This window comes from Chanodichthys erythropterus, chromosome 12 (genome assembly GCF_024489055.1).
Source record: "Chanodichthys erythropterus isolate Z2021 chromosome 12, ASM2448905v1, whole genome shotgun sequence".
Classification (NCBI taxonomy): domain Eukaryota; kingdom Metazoa; phylum Chordata; class Actinopteri; order Cypriniformes; family Xenocyprididae; genus Chanodichthys; species Chanodichthys erythropterus.
In genome coordinates, this window is record NC_090232.1 from 30,068,883 (window position 1) to 30,092,631 (window position 23,749).

General features: G+C 38.6%; 2 protein-coding genes across 4 annotated transcripts; one reads left to right on the plus strand and one right to left on the minus strand.

The window, feature by feature from the left end:
• Positions 1–3,297: 3,297 nt before the first annotated feature.
• Positions 3,298–6,710, minus strand: LOC137032786 (B- and T-lymphocyte attenuator-like). The gene is made up of 7 exons (XM_067404733.1): positions 6,531–6,710; positions 6,278–6,341; positions 4,444–4,770; positions 4,310–4,351; positions 4,065–4,199; positions 3,913–3,953; positions 3,298–3,827 (listed from the first exon to the last, which is right to left on the minus strand). Exons 1-7 carry the CDS (start codon positions 6,702–6,704, stop codon positions 3,516–3,518), a joined length of 1,095 nt encoding a protein of 364 aa, XP_067260834.1. The 5' UTR covers positions 6,705–6,710; the 3' UTR covers positions 3,298–3,515.
• Positions 6,711–15,287: 8,577 nt separating this feature from the next.
• LOC137032701 (uncharacterized) lies at positions 15,288–18,390 on the plus strand. 3 transcript variants are annotated; one of them, XM_067404596.1, is made up of 6 exons: positions 15,288–15,670; positions 15,955–16,108; positions 16,240–16,624; positions 16,740–16,886; positions 17,340–17,490; positions 18,222–18,390. In XM_067404596.1, exons 1-5 carry the CDS (start codon positions 15,343–15,345, stop codon positions 17,475–17,477), a joined length of 1,152 nt encoding a protein of 383 aa, XP_067260697.1. In that variant the 5' UTR covers positions 15,288–15,342; the 3' UTR covers positions 17,478–17,490; positions 18,222–18,390. The 3 variants fall into 3 exon arrangements, with proteins under 3 accessions (XP_067260697.1, XP_067260698.1, XP_067260696.1); XM_067404597.1 differs by lacking the exon at positions 18,222–18,390 and having other exon boundaries at positions 16,240–16,415; positions 16,524–16,624; positions 17,340–17,888; XM_067404595.1 differs by lacking the exon at positions 18,222–18,390 and having other exon boundaries at positions 17,340–17,886.
• The last annotated feature ends 5,359 nt before the right edge of the window (positions 18,391–23,749 follow it).

Sequence of the window (23,749 nt, forward strand, 5' to 3'; positions counted from 1 at the left end):
TGCCGCACCTGACAGTGTGGGTATCCAAGGCTTATTGATGCTTGTGGAGAGTGAAGTCTAGCCCATTTGGTAATATAGAGGAGTCACGGTAACTCATATTGCCAAAAAATGTAATGCTGCCTATTATACAAAGGTGTCACTGTCAGAAGACAGTGATTTCAGTAAACGAGGCTTCGTTGTGTCATAAGTGTTTTGAAACATTTTGAAATTTAAATGGTGCATGTGACTTTGGCAGTTTGATACACAATCTCCGAACCACTGATTCGAAGCTTCATGAAACAGTGTTTTGAAATCGCCCATCACTAGATATTGTTGTTATAAGTTGTTATTTTGTTTTTTTGGTGCACAAAAAGTATTCTCATCGCTTCATAACATTAAGGTTGAACCATTGTAGTCAAATTAACTGTTTTAAATATGTTTTTAGTAGCTTTCTGGGCATTGAAAGTGTAAATTAACTTGTTGTCAATGCAGGCCAATCAGATTTAATCAAAACTATCTTAATTTGTGTTCAGAAGATGAACGAAGGTCTTACAGGTGTGGAACAACATGAGGGTGAGTAATTAATGACATTATTTTCATTTTTGGGTGAACTAACCCTTTAAAGGATCTACTGCTAATGTCTTAGTCCTAGATTCAAAGGTCTTGTGGAGTCCATGCCTCAGCGCCTCAGAGCTGTTTGGCAGCTTAAAGGTGCTAAAGAGGATCTTTTCGTCGACCTGAGAAACCAAAGATTGTTAGTGAGGTTTTGAAATGAGCGCATGCGTAAGAACAACCCCCTCCTTCACAGCTCGCTTCAATGGGAACGCCTCCCAAAACTTGTGTACGAGTATTGGAACACGAGTGTTTACCACCGGCATTCGCTGTATCGTGTTCGTGGATTCATTATGTCGGACTCACCGCACGTAACTCATAATCTGCAGTTGTTGCTCCTGTCTCCTGACAAAAACATCGCATGCGGCGCCTGTGGAGTGTGGAAAGTTACTGGAGCGCACAGCCGCGCTCGTCTCTCACAAGGAACGTCACGGCAGTGATTGACAAGCCAGAGGGCCAATCTTTTATGCGATGATCGCGTAAACGATTGGCTGATGTTTTAAAGGCCCTACCTCCTGCACAGATGATGTATATTAATATTATTACTCTCAGTGCACCTAATAAATAGTCTTTTATCAGTTAGTAAAGGCAGTTTCAAGTAATATTGCAAAAATGTATAAAACAAAACATCCTCTTTAGCACCTTTAAGGAGGACATTAGGCAGGTGGTTTTAATGTTGTGGCCAATCACTATTTACATGAATTAAATTTGTGTTAAATTATGACATTTATTGTTTTCTGGTTGTCAAACAAGTACAACTTGTTTGTATATGTTAACATCGTGAACTCCACCTGTGGTTACTCTGATGAGCTCATTTTCATACATCTGCTAAAAACCACCCTGAAAACAATTACAAGGTGTTGCAGAAAGTGACGAAAACCTCATAGCATTATTTGTTCACAGATACCACTTGTTTTGATATTTGTATCTAATACGATGACATTACCTTTTTAAATTTTGAATTAAATCTTGAATTACTTTAATGATTATACCAGTTTATTTACTGAAAACTGATTCACAGACAACAAGCTACAGCAAGCATATTCACATTTATTCCATACTTTTTTTTTATCTTGGAGCACCGGACCCCCTATGAGAGGAGCGTATTGCTCATACATTCTTAAACTGTATACTTCTAGTACATATTCCATGAGAAACAGTTCTCTAACTGACTCATGTCAAGGTAAATACAGTGTTGAGATTAGATAAGGAAATATTTTATGGAAGTCCCCTTTAAAGAAATGAGTCACAGTCTTCGGTGAAAGACGCACCAACACAACGAGAACAGCAGCAAACTTATTTACACACTTGCAAATAAGCTTTAAGCTTGATGAGGAATAAACAATTGGATTGACTGACTCATTCACAAAAACATACACTCAGTATGTACTGTACAAGTAGAAGGGAGTACGTTACTCATTGACCTTTAATACATTAACAGTAGGAGGTCAAATATACTATTCTTCATTGTGGGTGTACAGTATAAATAGAACAGAGTATGTATCTCATTGATGACCTTTAGTGAATTTAAAAAAGGTGGTTGTATGTACTACTCCTCATTGTGGGTGGTAAAGAATCCCACCATCATATCTGGTAAGTTGCATTCTCCCCCCTGCTCATACAGGAAATGTGTTTGCATGCTTTTGCTCTTGTGGGCTTTTCAGTTTGTACTCTTCGTAGAAACTCTAAAAATCACAACTTAGATGCTGACAAAGAGACATACTGATAATGTCTGGTGGTCTTATAGAAACATTGTTTTAAAAAAAATCATAACATCTTTACAATACATTTATGATTAGAAAAAATAATTTAGCATCAACATTCTATTTCTAAATCAATAAAGTGAAGTGAAACATTCCAAACTGTACTGTAAAGGCCCATTCACACCAAGGATGATAACTGTAACTATAAAGTTTTCATAATAGTTCTAATTCTATGAGAACAGGGATATTTACACCACAACTATAACAATAATGACACAAAGGAACAATACTGTTGAATTACTTTCAGAACATTTTTTCCTCTGGTAATAAACAATAAAAACATTGAAGAATCCACCTGACTTAATGAGCTTGAGCATTTAAAGCAGGCCTTTAACACCAACCTGAACACAAGATTTGTCTGTTCAGTCAAATTCGATGGGATGAACTGAAATGAAAATTCACTTTCTGATTTCTCACTTACTTTTCGTTTCTGACACACTTGTCACAGAGAAGAACGGAAGTCAAACACTATTTAATTTCCCCCCCCCCTTCTTTTTTAGCAACTCAGATTTTAGTATTTGCTGTGGTGTTTATCACACAACACCAAGTCATAGTTTTATGTAACTCTGGGCATGTGACCAAAAGAGCAAATCCAGACACATCAATTAAATTAAAATGTTAATCACTCCAAATTTTCATACCGAATATTTGTCTTGGTGTGAATAGGCCTTTAGTCATTTGGCAGCTGTTAATTATATGAATCACATGGAAATAAAACATGAAATGTTTTCAAAAGATTTCTTACATTTAATAAAATAGCACCTTAAAAGAACATCCATTGCAGAAGCCATTGTCATTAATTGTGTTAATTTTCTGCCACCAGGCACAACAACTCTCCACAATATATATATATATATATATATATATATATATATATATATATATATATATATATATATATATATATATATTTATTTAGTAATTTTTTTTAGTTTTAGGGCAGATAAGGGAGCTGTTAAATTGTTTTTTAATGTGAGAATACTGTTTTTAATGCGTGCCAGACCTTTAAAATACCAGCAGCCAGTTGCCATCAAACATTCCAGAAATAGAGGTTTCATTCTTGGTCCTCATACATTATAATTATTTCCTAATACAGCAAATGAGTGACCATTTTCTCAGTATTCTTTTTTTAAAGTGTCTATAAGTAAATGAGTAATTGAATCACCGGAACCGGATTGCAGCATATTCTGAAGGTTCTGGTTCTTGTCGTACTGTTCTTCTCGGCCCTCTTGAAACAGGCTGGTGATTCAAAGAAGCATATACAAGAACATTCTCTTCTTCTCCTCTTTCTGTGTCAACAGTGTTGTGTCTACCAACTGAAACTCTTCCAGCTGATGGTGCTCCTCTGACAGGTGGAGTTTCACAGACACGATATGAAGCAGAGGTCTGCTGGTGTGAGGGGGGACGGGTGTTGTGATGGGGATGAGCAGGAGGAGGAGGAGGAGGCAGGTCACTGCTTTGTGTTTCCATGTACTGTAGAAGTAAAGACAGAGCATTTAAAAAAAATTCAGTGGATTCAACAAACAATTCTACATTCCAAAATGAAAACAAAAGGTACCTGATTTTTATTTGCCATATCTTTTCTTGTGGATTTTGTCCCTGCGGAAAATTTCACAGAATCATTTAACAGACACAGAAACTAATTAATTTATTATTATTATTATTGTAACATAAAGTCCAGATTTTATTGCAAATTCCCAAACCACTTACCTTGGCATCTGATGAAAAGTAATGATACAGTCATAATTATGAACACCAGCCCTGCTATTCCAGTGCAGATGTAAACATATGGCCAGAGCCACTGCTGATCATCCTTTGGATGATCAGTATTCCGTTCATCTGCTGCTGTAGAAATTGAACGAAGGAATATTAAAGACATGCACTTTAATGCAGTTTAACTTTTGAAAACCTATTGACAGTTATCATCATATCATGTTGTAATGGTCATGCCTTACTTTTGTTGCTTTGATTGTGTGAAACTTCATCCTCCTTATTTTCTAGAGAAAAAAATGTAAATACATATTTATATTCAACAGAATGTCTGAATGCGTATACATGCTGCCAATGAAATGAAATATAATTCACTCACCTGTCACAGTGACATTAATAGCATGGCTTACAGACGTCTCACTTTCTTTACATCTGTATAAACCTGCATCCTCCATTGAGATGTTCAGGAAAATCAGGAAAGCCTTCCCTTCATGCTCTGTTGTTTTATTCCACTCAGTTTTTATGTAATCTGAGTGATTTAAAGCTTTACAGTCATTTCCATCGATTTTGCACCATGATACTCTTGGGCTCCTGTGACATCCACGCAGATTTACAGTACAGTTTATCTTCAACACTGTCATAACATGAGCTTTAAACACTGTGTTTCGTGGCACTTTGATCACTGGATTACATTGCAGCTCAGACCCTAAAAGAATAAAAAAACAGGACAAAAATGTAGACCGAGAAAAGCCTTTGCATGTCTAATATCGGCATAGATATTAGCATTAAAACACACCATATAAGACCATTACTGTAATTTTCTACACATTCTAATTTTCAATCCTGAAAAAGTAAAGTTAAACCTTCTCAGTTTTTTCCCCAGATATTGAAAGTAGGGTAGGCAATGTTTTTCATAAACACTTTTTGTTATACTGGTTGAAACTCAAATCAAGAAAAGACATCACAAGTCATCAGCATGTTCCATGAGGCTATGCCAAGTTGTAGACAGATAACCACAGAGCACCAAAAACAAGCCAGCTTTTACTGTTCCTCCAGAACCAAAACAACAAGCTTATGCTGAGCTCAAGTCATGTTGTGACTGTAATTACGAAATGGCAACCCGTGTCATTCTGCCGGAGTTGTTCACGTCCTCACACTCATACATTTCTATGGCAACACTATCAATGTCAAAATGATTCTGCCGCAGTCAGGTAGTACAAGACAGCGCTCTTTAAGTTGTTTATATTCATTATTATTGTAATGTGCTTTGAGACTTTAGGTCATTTAATGCAGTCTCTTATGATGCTTTGAAAGCGTATTATTGTAATCTTATTATTTTAAAGCTAGCTTGCTATTGCTAGCCTCTCTGAAATCGTCTACCCTACCTTTAATGGAATTATATCCACTATTCTGTAACCAGACACCCCCACCCCAATCCCTAAGTGTAATGCTGCGCATGAGCTTTATTTTTTGTTTAACAATTGGATGGAGACTTTATTTGTTCCTTACATCTGTCTGGTAATATTGGCATAAAGACTAAGTCAAAGGACTTTCAGTTAAATTATATTTTTTAAGATGGGTTTATGATTCAGATATAGGTATCTGGGTATCGAAAATCTAAATTAACAAAAATTCTAGTTCGCTATTTCTACTCTAGTATTCTAAGTGAATATTTACCAGCTACGTATTATATAATATTATCTTAGAATTATGATAATAATCAAAATTATTATTAAAATTATTATAAACTGCATGATAGACACAGACTAAAATAGGCAATAACCAGATTACAGTATGTCATTTCTCATCAACAGACGCGGCAGGGGTAACACACTGATCCGACAAAATCCTTCTTTTTCTGTTGGTTGGCGTCTGTCAGTGCAATGTAAATTGGACTTAAAAAGCATTAAATTGTCTATAAAATTAAAAAATAAAGTATAACATTTTAATAAATGGCATTGTTTGTCTCATAAAAGCTGAACCAAGATCAAACAAGACATTATATGTGTGACAGTAAATGGGAAAAAGGGAAAAAAACAGCTACTGTAGTTGTCAGGTGAAAGGTTATGCAACTGCTTTCTACTCATAAAACCATACACACACCGCAAATGTTGCCATAGACCACAATATTAGCTAGAAATCACGTTTAACAATATATTACTGACTGAAATCAGTCAGTAATAGGGCATCATAGAGCAGATCTTAATACTTACCGTTTGTGGTGCCGCTGACACTAAGCGATAGCAGCAGGAGAGAAATAGTAAGATTACAGATGATCTGGAAGACACAGTAGCCCATGATCAAAGGTTTTTATCAGACAACATGTGTTTAAAAACTAATTTCCAAAATGAGAGTTCATTGTTTGTCCTGAGTGTGTGTGTGTGTGTGTGAATGTGTGTATTGGAAAGACCAAGAGTGAAGTGGAAGTGTGCTGTAAGCTGTAAGTTCCTCTATGACGTTTCTCACCATCTCTGTTTCTCTTTTCTGAACTTGTATCGTCCCTCCTTGGATCATAAGTGCTTTACACCTGTGTTGGTTCTCAGCATTTCTTTGTATTTGTTTAGTTGGTTTTGTGTCTGTCTCTGTATCTTGGTTGTTCTTGGTTTGCCTTCTTTGGTCGTTGACAGTGTCGAACCTCATCTAGTGTGTTTGTAGTGGTTTCAGGTTGTGTGAACCTTGTCCAGGTTGGTTGAACCTTCATGCAACTGTTGAAGAGAATGAAGAAACAGAAAGACATTGTTCAAATGAACTCATTGACACCTCCTTGTGGATAATGACTGAACACCAGCACAAACAAGATCTACTTGCTTACTATCTACTCTTTCCAATGAGGTCTAAATGCATGCATAAAGCTATTTTGTTAGCATTCCCATTTATTTTAATGGCAGTTGTTTGACTGATGGAGGAGTCCTCAGAATTAGAAATCTTTGCTCATGGGTTGCTTGGAAATTTAGCAGGCAGGTTGTTTTAAGCCGGTCACCTGAGCTATAAATAAATACCATAGATAAATACCATCAATGGAGAAAGAGACTCTTTGGAGCCACAGATTTGCAGTTACAGAATTTACCAGCAGAGACTAACAAGGTCATGTTAACCAGCAAAACATGTACCTATAGTACGAAATATTTCTAGTGTCCTCAAATAAAACAAAAGAAAACTGGTCATACGTTTCTCTAGCATAAGTAAAGTATTAGACATGCATGGGTTTTTATTTGGAACACAAATTATACAAGTTCAAATGAGTGCTTGTTTTCAACAGTCCTACTTATTAACAATTTTCCAAGTCACCTTGAGGAGATAAGAGCACCATGTACACCTAGCCTTAACATACGTTTAGAGTCCGAATAGTATCTGGAAGTTATTAGTAGGATTGCATTTACATCATTCTCCAGATCAGATTGTACTTATCCATGCAAAATGCAAATCGGCAATATTAAATATTACATGAGATGCTGTGTAACTGAAAAAGTTCTATTTACATTTACCTAATTTTAAAGTCATCATGAAATAAAAATGTACACTTCTTATTTTTTTAATGATCCAAGATCCAAACAATAGACGAAATCAAGTCCCGCCCTACATTTTTTCTTGTTTGAGAAGCAGATGATTGCAACTTCCACTTTAAAAACATTGACAGATAATTCAGTATGGGATATTTTCTGCATTTTCTTTTCAACAAACCTATCAGTAAAGAATGTTAATAGGGACTGGAAATAAAGAAGAGAAAACTTTGATATATAAATGAGAAAAATGATATTCCAAGTATAATTCAGTAAAATATTCTAGAAATAATTGGATTGCCTATAGTTAATTATATCTGATGAGTAATACGAAAAATGCACTGTTGTCTTTTTCACATTGTGAGAGATGATGAAAAAAGTGCTTTTCTTGTTTATGAAAATTGCAAAATGTATGTAGTATAAGCTTTAAAAAAAATATATGATATCAGTTTCTTCTTTTACCTGAAGAAATTAATATCATACATGTCCACTACACTTCTCCTGACTGATCCTTGTTCGTAAGAAATGCTGGTGGTTACTTTATCATAAATTCATCCAAACAATTTTGTAGAGATACGAATGGCACTGTCTTTGTGTTTACAAGGTGTTTCCGGTGCTAAAGGTGTTATTGTTGCTATATCAAAAAGTGGATGGTTCAGTTTAGTGCGGTTCAGTTCATGTTCAGTTTAAACATTAAAAGAGCAGTAGGTGATCTGAGAAATGCTAATTTTAGCCTGCTAGCATTGAAAGCATACGATCCCACCCTCCCTGCAACTCGCCGTCCAAAGCCACACCTCTCACCTCCTCCAAAACACATGAAAGTGCACAAAACAGAAAGACAACCTTAATGGATTACATCATGTGTCATTCACCGGTGAGAAAACTTTACAGTACAGTGAGTAACTTTGAAAACATAAAAATAGTCCCTGATTAGGGTGCTGCTGTCATTGAGCTAATTCATACACAAAGGTACACAAACTACTTAAAGGCACAATATGTAAGATTTTTGGATTAAAATACCCCAAAACTTCTAGAACAGTGTTATATATTTTGTTGACTTGTATACTTACATTTTCCCAAATGTTTCTAAGAATGTTTAAATCCAGCAATTTTGTGTCAGTGCAAAGCATATCAACGACATCGTTACCCTCTAGTTCTGGTTTTATTTAGCTATTTAACTGTTTGGATGAATATATTAACTGACAGAAAACTAATCATGTTTGTTATAAACGAGTCTGCACGCCATGTTTGTCAATAACAACTGAACTGTATTCGGATCCGCTCTCCAGGGGAGTCTTAACTGTTAGCGCCCTCACCTGGTAGGCAACACACATATTACATCTCCCCTTTTTTCACTAATATTAAATAGTAATAGAACATAACAGTATTTAATACCTTAACAGGGACAGCATTACTAACAATTAAGGAGTACCAACTTAACTGTAAACAGTATTTACTAGCAATATGCATCACCAAAGAGTTTCACTTCATAAGTCTAATCTCATAGATGGTTTACAAACTCTTTTAGGATATTCCACTTCTGTGATGCTGGGCTCTGTCGTATTGGACTGGACATTGACACTGAGCTCTGTAACTGCCCCGGACTGCGCATCAAGTTCATTACTTCCCTCTTCTCCTGTTGGTGGCAATAAGGTAATGCACTCTTGCTCTGAATCATGTGTGATGCTTTTTTGTTGTTGGTCTCTTGTCTGTATGAGATGTCTTCTATTCCATCTGAGTTGTTGTCCATTACTTTCCACAATGTAAAAGTGTGGTGCTTCACATACTTCAAAAACCTTTGCTGGCTTCCACTGTGCATTGTCCTGTACGCGCACATAATCACCAGGCTTAAGACATGGCAGGTGACTGGCACCTCTGTCATAGTACTGTTTTGTTTTGAGCTGGTTGCCTTTGTCTATGTATGCCAGTCATACATTGTGGTTTAAGCAGTGCTTGTGCAGTGGGTAGCTGTGTTTGAGTCATACGCCCCATTAACAATTGCGCCGGAGATAGGATGGGTTCCAGGGGTATGTTTCGGTAGTCTAGGAGCATGATGTATGGGTCTTGTCTGTCTGCCTTTCCTTTTTTGAATAGTGACTTAACCACCTGGACAGCTTTTTCTGCTTTGCCGTTACTTTGTGGGTACCTTGGTGATGATGTAACATGTTTGAATCCATATGACCGACTGAAAAGAATAAAATCAGCTGATGCATAAGCTGGGCCATTATCCGTTATCATCACTTCAGGTATACCGTATCTAGCGAATTGCTGCTTGCAGATGTTAACGATGGTTGTACTTTTGATGTTTTTCACCTTTTCCACTTCGATGAAGTTAGAATAGTAGTCCACAAGTACAATGTACTGTTCAGAATCAAATTAAAAAAGATCAGAGCCCACCTTTTGCCATGGCCTCTATGGGATGTCATGCCCTATCATGGGATCCTTGCAGTTCCTTCTCCTGAATGTATTGCATACTGTGCACTTGGAAATCAGGTCAGTGATTTGCATCGATATGCCAGGCCAGAACATTATGTCTCTTGCAAGTCGTTTGGTTTTTTTCAATGCCTTGGTGACTAGTGTGGAATTTGTGTAGAATGAATCTTTGTTAACTTTGTGGAATGACGATGCGGTTACCTTTTAGGCGTACGTCATCTTCGACAGTCATCACGATAATCCCAGTAAGGTTTTGCCTGGTCAGGTAAGTCACGTATGTCTTCAGGCCAGCCATTTAGGACAAAATTTTTTGACGAGGGGCAAAATGGAGTCATTTCTCGTTTCTGTTTTTATTTCCAACAGACGTGGTGGTGCGATGGGCAGTGAAGCAATGATGCACACTTGTATATCGTCATCAGCTGTGTCAACATCTGTGTGGGACTGATCATTTCTGCTTAAAGCGTCAACTATGTAGAGCTCTGTTCCTTTTTTATATGTCACTGTCATGTCGAATTTCTGAAGTTTCAGGAGCTTTTTTTGGAGTCTGAGAGGAGTGTCAGCTAGGGTTTTTTCATGATCATTTCTAAAGGCTTATGGTCACTTTATACTGTGAAGCGTCTGCCACATATGTACTGATAACATTTTTCACATCCAAATACAATAGCTGCCCATTCTTTTTCAACTTCTGCCCAACGCTTCTGTGTTTCAGTGAACGCTTAGGAAGCAAATGCTACTGTTTTGAAGTAGCACGGCACATACCCCACAGCTGGATGCATCTACACTGAGTGTCACTGGCATTGCTGGATCAGAATATTTGAGAGTAGCTGTTTCTGAAACCATCCTTTGTAACTGCTCAAAACTCTTGTCATGGGCTTCTTCCCAACACCATTCAGCTGTCTTTTCCAAGAGGAGTCTTAGAGGGGCTGTGACATCAGACAGTTGTGGGAGGAATTTTCCTAAGTATGTGACCGTGCCAAGGTACTGTTGTAACTCTGTTTTGTTCTGTGGTTTGTTCCTAATGGCGGCCACTTTTTCAGGGTCTGGTTTAAGTCCATCTGCAGTCAGTAAATGACCATGTAGCTCAGTTCCTTAGCTTTGAATGTACATTTGTCTGGATTTAGTTTTATGTTCTTTTCTCTGATGCGCTGCATTACTTTTTCAAGTCTCTCGTTATGTTGCTTCTCATTTTCCCAACAGATCAGTATGTCATCCACAATCACTTCCAAGTCTTCAAATGTTTGTGACATAATTCTTTGAAACATCTCTCCAGCACAGCTGATTCCAAATGGCAGTCTTTTGTATGCAAATCTTCCAAAAGGACTGTTGAAGGTGCTTGGAACTCTCTTTGTCCAATTTTATTTGCCAGTAAACAGACATCAAGTGTGGTGAATATTTTAGCACCAGTCATTCTTGTCACCGCCTCCTCATTTGTTGTCATCAGTAATGCTCTCGTTCAATTGCAGCATTTAAATCTTTTGGGTCCATGCATATCCTGACTTTTTTCTTTTCTGGTTTCCATATAGTGACCATATACTGTTGACCCAAGCTCTGGGCTCCACCACCTTTTCAATGACACCTAATTTTTCCATACGCTCCAGCTCTTCTATTACTTTGTTCTTGAGGGCTACTGGAACTCTTCTAGGTGCATGTATGGCAGGCTGAGCATTTAATCTTGATGTGTTGTTCTCCTTCACATCTGCATATCGGTCTTTAATGTCATTATGCTTTAATGTAACTGTCACTACACGTTTGAGTCCCATTTGTGTGCATGTTTTTAGTCCCAGAGGGCTGTACATCATCCTCCATAATTTGGCATTCAATGTCGTAATACTTGCCTTTGTATTCACCCAATAATAAGCATTTGCCTTTGGGTTTCAAACACTGTCCACCATGTCACCAATCTTGCTTTTGATTTTTCCATCTTGGAACAGCCTTGAGCGTGTATTGATTGTGGAATGATGTTACATTGAGTCCCCGTGTCCATCTTGAATTTTGTTTTATGGCCATTCAGTCTGATGGTTACCATCCAAGCATCTCCATTTCTTGCATTCACAGCATCCACATATAATTCATTTTCTGAATCATCTCTTCAGATGCAGTATTTATTTATTTTTCTGAGGCCTGGTTGTCATGCATTTACTAGCAAAATGATTCCTTTTGCCATATCTTTTGCAGGTTTCTCCATATGCTGGACATTTACCTTTGTTGTAATCCCTTCCGCAGTATTTACAGTTCCTTATGATGTAACGTGACGTGCCTGGATCATTTAATTGTGTTCCGTGTCTTGTTCGCGTTTGTCTCACTGCATGAACTTCTGCATCTGCTGTAATTTGAATTTGAGAGAGCTGTGTGTGGCTCGCACATTTGAATGGCTTTATACAAGTCTAAATCAGGTTCTCTCAGCAGCCTGGCCCTGAGTGCATCGTTGTGAATGCCTACAACAATTCTGTCCTGTTTTAGACTGTCACATAGTTGTCCATACATGCCTAATATCGATCTAGCTTAATGCAGTGTGCATAAAGTGTCTTATAGTAGCATCCAAGCAAACGCACAGAGTAGAATTATAACAACTTCCAACACACAAATGTATCTGATATGAATCTACCCAGAGCCTAGATTTAAGCTTCTTGCCACAATCGGTTAATCCAGAACTGGGTCTCATGCAACTGCTATAGATTAGTGGTTTCCTTAATTGACCTGAATTTTATCATTGGCAAAGAAGCTCTGTATTTTCTGTAGTTATTTTACCAAAAGCTGTAGTCTCCACAGCATGGGGTCAGGATGATGATGATGAGTCATGTTTCTAACGATCAAGTTTGTGCTCACATGAAGCATGCAAATCTGTTGATTCTTCCATTTGACAGTGTGCTCAGTGACACATTCATGTCAAGCTTATTTAAAAGACATGCAAATAATATCTTCACTTCTCACTTTACTTAGAGGAAGTTAAGCTTCTCCCAGATGTTTGGTTTGTTTTTTGAGCTCAACCAGAAAGTTGATTTCTCTTTGGTTCCTTGTTCAATCAGAACTAAGGTTTCATAGCCACAGTGTCTTTATAAACTCTAGTGGTCCTGCTTATTATTATGTGTCTTTAACTATTATGTAGTAACGTTTAAATTAATAATTTGATACAATACACTTATTGTGTACATACATGTTTTACATTGTACTTGTATTTTAATAAATATATGTAATTACACTGTTGACCCATGTTTGGGTCAAATATCGACAAACCCACCTGTCAGTTTAAATTTTTAAATTAAATTTTGAAACCCAACCGTTGGATTTGTCCATATTCATCTCAAACCATGGGTTGAAACAACCTAGCATTTTTCGAGTGTTTCCTGTAACAACCCTTAAACCTATAACACCAAATCTATCCCTAGCCTTACTTATATCCCACCTCAATAGAACATACAGCACGGTACCTGTCTCACTTTCTGTGGAATTGCAGTAGCTGTTTTCTGTCTAAACAAAAGGAAACTTAAACTTAAACAGTTCCTGTAATAATGTGTTAAATTACACACCATATTCCTACCTAAATTTAAAGGTCCCGTTTTTCGTGTTTTTTTTGAAGCTTTGATTGTGTTTATAGTGTGCAATATAACGTGTTCATGTTTCGCGTGTAAAAAAACACCGTATTTTTCACATAATTTACTTATCTGTATACCGCTGTTTCCACTGTCATAAAAACGGGCTGATGACTTCCTTGTTCTATGAAGTCCCTCCTTCAGAAATACGTGACGAGTTCTGATTGTGCCAGCGGTTCCTGTGTTCTGAATCGACAGCAGCTTAGCGCTCCTTGCCCGGAAAGGTCACGCCTCTTACCATAACGTGTGCTGCACATAGTTTTACATGTGGATTATTGTGGTGTTGTGCCGAATGAACACAAAAGACATTAATTCCCGAGAGACTGAACTCCACAACGACAGGGTTGAGCTGGGCACTCTAGCAGTGACATTTGATCCCCCAGAGGCTCGTTGTTGACCCAGAACCATTCTCCAACCAGGTAACGCAGTCCCGTCCACACTCTCAAATTTTCATAGGATAATTACTGAATACACTTTGACAACAGGATGTAATAAAAATTAAGGAAGGCAATTGGATAACCATTCAGTCTGATGAGAAACTATTGAGTTTTTTTGTTTCTTTGTTTGTTTTGTACTGGATAATACTGGCTAAAAGAGAATTCAATCATTGTTAAGTTCATCACAGAGTTTCTGCACTCTGACCTGATATCAGTAACAGCTCATATTGTTAGGTAAAAAAGTGGTGTGTTATTTTTCAAAATGATGGCTGTTCATGATCATATTCACTAGTACATGAAAGGATATTAAATACTGATCTGAACTATTTTTATTATTATTATTATTATTATTTGAAAACAAAAATTAGATCTATAAGTAAAACCCTCTCAATTTTTAAGTCTGCTCAGTTCAATCAAGGACCATTTTTTTTTGCAGAAATTACCAAAGACTGTAAAAGGATTTGAATGGTAAGTGTCTTGCATGATGGAAAGTATCCATTTAAAATAAAAGAGAAAAATCAATTACAATAAAATGTTTATTTTAGATTTTAGAATTTGTCAATATCAAAAAAAGTTTGCAAACACACATGTATCACACACACAAAAAAATGCTGGTATGTCTGTCAAATGATGATTTGAAATTTAAGAGCAATGTGTGATTTCCAAGTGATATATTTGCCTACCGATATATGGATATGAAATACAACCTAAAACAACAGGGATAATCATTGCACACTAAAAGCCTATAGGCGGATCTTTTGTGACGTCATTGTTTATGTTTGTCGCGTTGCATCATGGGAGTCGTGTGGCAAGAAACACCGCTAGATACCTGTAATTTGATTGTTTTGCACGTTTGGAGGAGGATTTAGAGAAGAGGATGGTTCACTCTTGCTGTGTGGTCGATTGTACGGCTCGTTGGGGGCCTGATAAAAAGTTTTTTCGAATTCCCTCCGAAAAGGATAGCGAAAAACGAAAGAAATGGTTGCGTGCAATTAGGCGATTGAACCTGGACGCTCCAAAGAAAGCCTGGATTCCTGCAGCTTCTGATCGAGTTTGTGAGGCACATTTTGTTCATGGTAAGTCTTAGTGACTATGTATTTATAGAAGATTAAATAAAAAATAAATAAAACTGAGTCAAATCAACCACGTCATATGTTTTCGCGTTCTGATTCAGGTGTCCCAAACCGCGATCCACAGCACCCAGACTATGTTCCTCACATCAAAATGGGCTATTATGGATCGCAAAACTTAAAAAGCAAAAGAAAAGGCTATTCAGCGATACGAACGGAGGATCAAGAGGCAACGCCTTCCATCCGCAATGCCTTCCACTTCTACTTCCGCTACGGTTCCGGATCTGGGTGGTCATGATGATGTTAGCATGGACTGTGAAGTGACCGTCAGTGTTGACCCCGATCCCACTTCTGCTGACAACGAAATGACCACAGAAACAAGCGCCAGTTGCTCTGACCAGGCAGTGAAAATACAGCAGCTCGAGGCAGAGACCAAGAGACTGGCAGAAGAACTTCTGGCACAGCAACGAGCAGCTGTGTACTACAATGAGAAGAGCACGAAACTCCAAGAAGCTCTAAATAAAGAAGAATTCACTGTAAACAACCTGAGCGAAAAACAACTCAAGTATTACACAGGTATGTGCTTTTTAGTTCAATATGACTGAACACTGCAATATATGATGTAAAAATAAGTACAATTTTATTTTTAAGTTTATTTGACCTTGATTTGAGCAGATAAAATAAATGCAAATGAATGAAATTGAGATTTATAATGCAATGATATATATTATTAAAATTGTACATGTTTTCATCACTTTTTGCAGCGCATTCACTTGGACTGGTTAATAAATATGTCTATCAGCATCCAATCTACACCCGATGTAGGTGACAATCCTAATTACTACCACTTTTTGTTGAAGGCCTCAGAAGTCGGAAACTATTTGATTGGATAGTTAAAGTGGTGTCTGCTCGTCAACTGCCCTACTTCTGTGAGAAATTAAGCATCACAGACAAGGTCCTTCTTCTTTTAATGAAGCTGAGGCTGGGACTGCAGAACAAGGACCTAGCATACAGGTGAGATTCATTGCCTGTAACTGTGGTGTTTGATTGTCATCACAAAAATAAACCATTTAGAAGTTTTTGTAACATTGGAAAAATAATTAATCATGATTTCTATTCATTAATGTTTTCTTATCTTTCTTCAGGTTCAAGATAAGTGCTGACCAAGTAACAAAGATAGTGAACATCGGAAGCTCTGTAATGGCTGATGCCCTGAAGTTCCTGATAGTGTGGCCAGAAAAAGGGGCGATAATAAGAAACCTGCCTAAAGCTTTTAAGAAAACTAGAAGATACAAAAAGACTTGTGTCATAATTGACTGCAGTGAGATCTTCATACAGCGGCCATCTAATTTACTAGCTCGAAATGTTACATACTCCACATACAAACATCACAACACGTTGAAGCTGTTGGTGGGAATTACTCCAACAGGAGCAGTTTGCTTTCTGTCGAAGTGCTGGGGTGGCCGGGTATCAGACAAGGAGCTGACAATCAACAGTGGATTCCTGGAACAGCTGGAGCATGGGGACCAGGTAAATTGCTTCTTTTTATAACATGTAAATCTATCCCCCTCCAAACCCTCCCTCTCAAATAAATAAAATAGTTGTAACATATATATATATATATTTTTTTATGATTGTGTTGAAGGTTATGGCAGATCGAGGATTCCTCATTCGAGAAGAACTTCTCTGCAGAGGAGCAAGCCTCGTCATCCCTGCATTCACAAAGGGCAAAAATCAGCTTAGCCACAAGGAAGTCATCGACTCAAGGAAAACTGCCAATGTCAGAATTCACGTAAGTTGAAACTGTTACTCTACATTCAATTTATAGTCAAGTTTCCTGTTTTATGAATACTTATTTCCAAAACATTTGACTTGAGGGGGATAAAGAAAGAATAACTAAAATGTATTTAAGATGTCTTCTATTAACTTTTGTAATATTCAGTCTAGATTCATAAACCTATGATCTGAAGAATACAAACTATGCTTCAAACTTACACAAACATACGCTTGCAATTATAACCAGCAATTATTTTAATAACATTTTAAGGCAGAAATCCATTAATAATTTAAGAACATTCAGTCTTGCCTCGAAAAATAGACATTCTTAAATAAAATAAAAAAAGTGTATTGCTTTTGCCAAAGTGCTCTGTTGAAAATAGCCAACACAAATAAAATGCAAAGTACTTCAAATGTACACATCAGCTGATTAAAATATATATTCTACTATATTCCTTTCTTTTAACAGGTAGAACGGGCCATTGGTCGGATGAAAAAATTCCGGATTCTGAACACAACATGGGAACTCGGACTGGTCAAGAGTGCAGACAACATAGTAACAATAATCGCTGCACTTGTTAATCTGCTACCTCCACTAGTGAAATAAAGGTTTTCCTCCAGTATCCTTGCATATCACTGTTTTGTTTACATTACTTCGCAGACTCTTGTGATACAATGAACATGGGTAGAAAGTAGGAATAGAAGAAGCTATGTAATCTGCAAGCAGCTGACATCCAAAACTGGGGGTTAAATGGAATTCTCTGAATAGAAATGCCAGCTTTTGTGTAAATGACAAAATCGCACCACTGAGCACCAGTAATGGCCATTTGTCCTTGTACTTGGTGGTAGTACTCATGGTCGTGTTTGAGTTCTAGGGCCCCATCATGCAATTTGCTCATGAAGTTGTCAGATTTTGCTGCCTCACTTGGGGGTTTGTCTCGCACACTGTATGGACATTTCACCTCAATGATTCCCCACTTGCTGACCTCTGTGCTGTCATAACAAACTCTGTCAGGAGTGGCGGCTAGAATGGGTTCTTCTGGGCTGATGTACAAGCCACATTCATGTACTATGACATGTCTTCTCTGTGCTAGTCCTTTGTAAACTTGAATGGCGACGCTTTCATTTTCTTTTCCCCAAGAGAGCATTTTTTTGGAAATCAGTGGGGGCTTTGGATGAAGCATGTCACGTGCAACAAGTTCTGGTTTGGCTTTTTTACTGCTCATTTTCTTGCAAATTTTTCCAAAATTTGAAGCAGTGAGTCTTGAGTACTTCAGAAGAAACCATTTGGGACAATCAGCCTGTTGTTTTGTTTCATTCTGAAATTTATTTGCCTGATCATATGTCACAGAGAGTGAATCTATGTAAACTTTATGCTGAGCTGAGATCTCTTGTGGAGTCTCTCCCCACCTTTGGAGCCTAGTGCCACTAAATGGGAAAGGTGGTGGACCAGGAGACTCCTTGGCAAGTAGATGGTCGAGCAGTGGTTCCTGATGTGGTGTTACGGACACCTGGTAGGGTTCACCAGCATTCTCCACGTGTGCTGGAACGTCCATATCTGTAAAACAGAATAATGAATATTTATGAAAAGAGGAAAGGCAGGACGTGCTAGGCGCAACATATACCAAAAATAAAATCTTAAGTCACATCTGGATTTAACAGATACCAATGCGCTTCGACATTAATCTTCATGAGGGCAGTATGACACAGGTGTGATCAGTCACAATCAGCTATGCATGCAATATAGTTTACAATGCAATGCATGCAATGCAGCTGGAACATGGAAGACTGTCTCCCATATGTATTATGCTATTCTGTAGTAGTGCAACCCTATTTTGTATATAGCCAATATCTGATGCCATGTTCTTGCTGCATTCTTATCCTCCTGAATATATCGTATGTATATATAAATATTAGTGCTGTTTTGCATTGTTAATTCTACTGCATGCATAGCTATCATATGACTGATAACACAATGACCTGTATTTAAATGCCATGCTTTACACATGCATGTCATACTGCCCTGATGAAGATGCAAGTCAAAATGCATAGGCCTCTATTAAATCCAGATATGCCTCAGATTCTCATTTTTCTCATTATTGAAACTAATTGGTAAATGTCAAGCGCCAATTTTTACCTTCATCTTCAGTGTCATTTGTCTCGCTGTTTGCTGTATCAGTCTCTTCTGGGTCCAATCTTGGCAAGGACTTAAATACGCAAGCAGTGGGACAAATTTCTTTCAACTCGCTGATAAAACCCCTATATGTCTCCATGTATCACTCATCCCCTCTGGTACAAGCCAGCGGAATTCTACCCTTCTTCTCACATGCTGGCCGTGGAGCAGTCTCTTTTTTCTTACTGGGATGGAAGTTGATTTCATCTGCAGGTGCTGTCAGGGAGTTGTTTCCAAAAACTTGATTCCATCTGAAACATTGAAAAGCAGAATAGGCTGTTTATTTCTGGATTCATATAATATTAGACGCAATTTTTACAAAATAATAATTTTTTTTTTTTTTTACCTAATTCATATTGACAAGAGTGTCCATATCTAGTTAATCTTATCAGAATGACAAAATATTACATTCTGTAGCTGTGCTTTGATACCTGCAAGCCTCACTAGTACATGCAGCATTTGTAAGTCCTATCCTGACAGCTGCTTCTACTTTAAACATTAAAGCTGCTACATGACTGCATGTTTCTCCAAGACTGGATTTGAAAGAAGGAGAAATGTGTAAGCTGTGATATACAATTTTTCACCATTAGTACAGACGCCATTGAAAGTCTCACACTGAATTGGATCAAAACTAAACAACACAATTGAATTGGTACAACAGTCACTACATTTTCAATAAATAAGTAAATAAGAACACTGATCAATGAAGACTTACCCGGCTTTGCAGTCGCAGTGAGCAGTGATTATTTCGCCGTTCTCTTTGGCGATCACCCACGGGAGATGCGAATCACGCTGTGACTCTGCTTGGCCAGGTCTAACCTCTGCTTTTAGCACGATCACTGCTTTCTGTTTGGCAGAAAAGATCGGCCCAACTTTGCGAGAAACAAAATAATCATAGGCCTCCAGACTTTTGAAAGCCTTTAATCTTTCATGAGTGAAGGGTCCAGGGGTTTCTATTAAATAAGAATAAATGTCTCCCCAGCAGATTGGTGGCCAAGACACGGGCGAGTCGGACCAACGTTTTTTGTCATCCCAGATCTCATATGGGCTTTGAATAACTTCAATTTTGTCACCAATACAAATTTTGAGCTTCTCTCCAAACCTCCTCCGGTCTTCAGATGTTAAAGTGCTTATATATTGTGGATTTCGCCCGCTAACTCTCTTGAAAGTGCTCGTCGCGCCTTTACAGCCCGCCATACTGTTTGTTTTGTTGCCACACAACCACTCGCGCATGCGTACAAAGATGTCAACAAAGATCCTCCTATACCATTAGACCATCGTGAGACAGATTAGTCATAAGTCTAAGTCAGTGCTACATGACTTTGTTTGGCCTGGTATACGTTCAAGACAAGACCAGAGTCATGTTGTGTGGCTGTAGATAAAGCACACGACAAAGGAGAAACATAGAAAGTCTTTTAATCTATTAATAATAACAGTAAACCGGAGCAAGGAAAAGTAAAACCACAATCAAATTGACCTAAAAAAATACATAATTCTGACATTACTCCCCCCTCCCAGAAGGCACGACCTCGTGCCAAAAAGAGTCCAACCAGGGAGGGGGGCAGGCACCCTGGAGTCCTGGGCAGGTGTGCATGTGGTTCTTACGGGTTAGGAAGCCTCCAGGGTGGTGCCGGACATGCAGGTGACCAGGGTGGAGCCGGCAGTTCAGGGTGACAGGGCGGATCTAACAGTTCAGGGGGCCAGGGCAGATCTGACAGTTCAAGGAAGGCCACCTTGGCCGTGGACGGCTCAGGCGTGGCAGCCATGTTGGCTGAGGGCTCAGGTGTGGTGGCCATCTTGGCTGAGGGCTTAGGCGTGGCGGCCATGACAGGACGAGACTCAGAGATGGTGGCCATGATGAGATGAGACTCTGGAAGGGTGGCAATGACAGGATGAGACTCTGGAAGGGAGGCAATGACGGGACGAGACTCTGGAAGGGCGGCCATGACGAGACGAGACTCTGGAAGGGTGGCCATGACAGGACGAGACTCAGAGATGGTGGCCATGATGAGATGAGACTCTGGAAGAGTGGCAATGACAGGATGAGACTCTGGAAGAGTGGCAATGACGGGATGAGACTCTGGAAGGGTGGTCATGACGGGACGAGACTCTGGAAGGGTGGCCATGACTGGACGAGACTCTGGAAGGGCGGCCATGACAGGACGAGACTCAGAGATGGTGGCCATGATGAGATGAGACTCTGGAAGAGTGGCAATGACGGGATGAGACTCTGGAAGGGCGGCCATGACAGGACGAGACACAGAGATGGTGGCCATGATGAGATGAGACTCTGGAAGAGTGGCAATGACGGGATGAGACTCTGGAAGGGTGGCCATGACTGGACGAGACTCTGGAAGGGCGGCCATGACAGGACGAGACTCAGAGATGGTGGCCATGATGAGATGAGACTCTGGAAGAGTGGCAATGACGGGATGAGACTCTGGAAGGGTGACCATGACTGGACGAGACTCAGAGATGGTGGCCATGATGAGATGAGACTCTGGAAGAGTGGCAATGACGGGATGAGACTCTGGAAGGGTGACCATGACAGGACGAGACTCAGAGATGGTGGCCATGATGAGATGAGACTCTGGAAGAGTGGCAATGACTGGACGAGACTCTGGAAGGGCGGCCATGATGGGACGAGACTCTGGAAGGGCGGCCATGATGGGATGAGACTCTGGAAGGGCGGCCATGATGGGACGAGACTCTGGAATGGCAGCCATGATGGGACGAGACTCTGGAAGGGCGGCCATGATGGGATAAGCCTCTGGAATGTCTTTCACTGGACCGGATTCAGAAATTTCAATCTCTGGAATGTACTCGGAGTCTTCAAACACTGGAATGGATTCGGAGATGAATACAGTTAGGTACCAATAGAGCTGGAGTGTGCTAGGATGGCTGTGACAGAATGGTGTTGGTATTGGTGAAATTAACCTCACCGACCATATATGGTGAGCCACACCATCTCAGAACAGAGTCCAGATACCACTCAAGGGTCATATTGGAATTTCCAGGTGTTGTCCACGGAGTGAATTGTGGATCTAAACCACTCCAAAATAAATCCATCTGCTGTTGATCACTCCATGCAGTCAGATGGCAGTGCTGTATGAACTTGCATCAATATGCCAGTAACTGGTGACAAGTTACTATCTTGAGTATGAGTAAGTCTTTGGGTGTTTCTCAATTGGCAGTCTCAACCTCAGACGTCATGCCCACAGACCATTCTGCTGTCAGTCTGAAGGTCTTTCTGCTGTGTATGTCAGATTCTAGATTCATCTAAATTCTAGGGCCACGTTCACACAGCAGCAGAATATGGTTGTCAGTCCTGCATTTGAGGGTACATTTACATGATAATACTAAAAACAGAAAAGTTTTTATGCTTTCTCATGCTTTCAAAGCTAACTTGCCATTGCTAGCTGCTCCAAAATTGCCCACCCTACTTTTAACTAATAATCCTACAGACCCCTCAAGACCGTAACAAGCAAAGGTCCAAGCAGGCCCATTTAAGGTCAAATGCTCTCCATTAATACATAGACAAACCTTCTATAAATGAACATGCATATACAGGACATTGTGTATTATTACGGTTTTGTATATTGCCTTTTTGTATTGTAACAGATACGGGAGAGATGATATTACTTTTTGTCTTGCAGGACACGTTACATGGCCAAACATATATATTGAAAAAATGAATTTATACTGAATTGTAGATGAATGCATATGGTTTACAAAAGTGTGCAATTGGTGAAAGATAACACTGAGGATGATGGACAGTTTGTGACTGTTGTAGGACCTAAAAGTAAGGTTTTATCTGTGTTTATTTAAAAATAAAATACAAAAATAAAAATGAAGCAGTATAATTATTCCAATATCTTTATTCATGAAACATGGAAAGAATACATGTAATGCTCTAATCAAATATTTTAATTTGAAAGCTATAATGCAGATCTTTGAAACAGAACATTGTCATACCAATTAGGAAGCTACAAACTGTCCACCTGCAGTTCTAAACTGGCAACAGTGCACTGGGGGGAAACGTTGCTAGTAAATTTCTCAGTTAATTATACAGAAACAGCAAGTAAAACATTGACTAAAACATGACATTTTTTTTTATAAATAGTGCTGTACAAAAATCATTTTTTTACATTGTGCAAACAAAAAGAAAAAAAGGTGTTAATGTATGCATTTCACTACTGTTTATTTGATGAATTCATTTATTTATCTTTTTACAGTATAGTCATGTTACATGTGGAATCTTGGAAGAAAAGACTTTAAAGATCTCTCTAAACAATCAGGCCACCAAAAGGTTATTACATCAATTCTACAGTAAGTAAGAAGATAAACATTTGTTGCAACAGAAACATTCTGGATCTTCTGGATGCAGGAGAGTCTTGGGAATCTGTAACAGAAAAACAGTCTTTTGGTGAAAATACCTGAAGCATAACTCATTTTACACCTTGGAATTATAAGGTTCTCTCTGCATTGTGAGCGATTTTGAGATACTGAGCTTCAATGTTTTTGCATTCCATTCGATTACTTAAATAGAAATCTTTTTGTTTGTAAACCTTGTAATTCCAAGGTGATGAAATAAACAAAAACACACAAAAAAGCATACATTTACTACAGCATAATCAGTTATTAATATTTCATTGGCTCTTTCTTGTTTTTGCATGTGCTCATTAATTCTTTCTATGTCTGCACAA

What these genes read in the sequence shown, in the direction of transcription:
- LOC137032786 (XM_067404733.1), bottom strand. Translation starts at nt 6,704, where the DNA reads ATGAGGTTCGACACTGTCAACGACCAAAGAAGGCAAACCAAGAACAAC. An exon ending in TGTCAGCGGCACCACAAACG is followed by an intron (nt 4,771 to 6,277) that starts GTAAGTATTAAG and finishes TTATTCTTTTAG; the next exon opens with GGTCTGAGCTGCAATGTAAT. An exon ending in ACACAATCAAAGCAACAAAA is followed by an intron (nt 4,200 to 4,309) that starts GTAAGGCATGAC and finishes CAATTTCTACAG; the next exon opens with CAGCAGATGAACGGAATACT.
- LOC137032701 (XM_067404596.1), top strand. Translation starts at nt 15,343, where the DNA reads ATGCCTTCCACTTCTACTTCCGCTACGGTTCCGGATCTGGGTGGTCAT. An exon ending in ACAACTCAAGTATTACACAG is followed by an intron (nt 15,671 to 15,954) that starts GTATGTGCTTTT and finishes TTTTTGTTGAAG; the next exon opens with GCCTCAGAAGTCGGAAACTA. An exon ending in AGCTGGAGCATGGGGACCAG is followed by an intron (nt 16,625 to 16,739) that starts GTAAATTGCTTC and finishes ATTGTGTTGAAG; the next exon opens with GTTATGGCAGATCGAGGATT.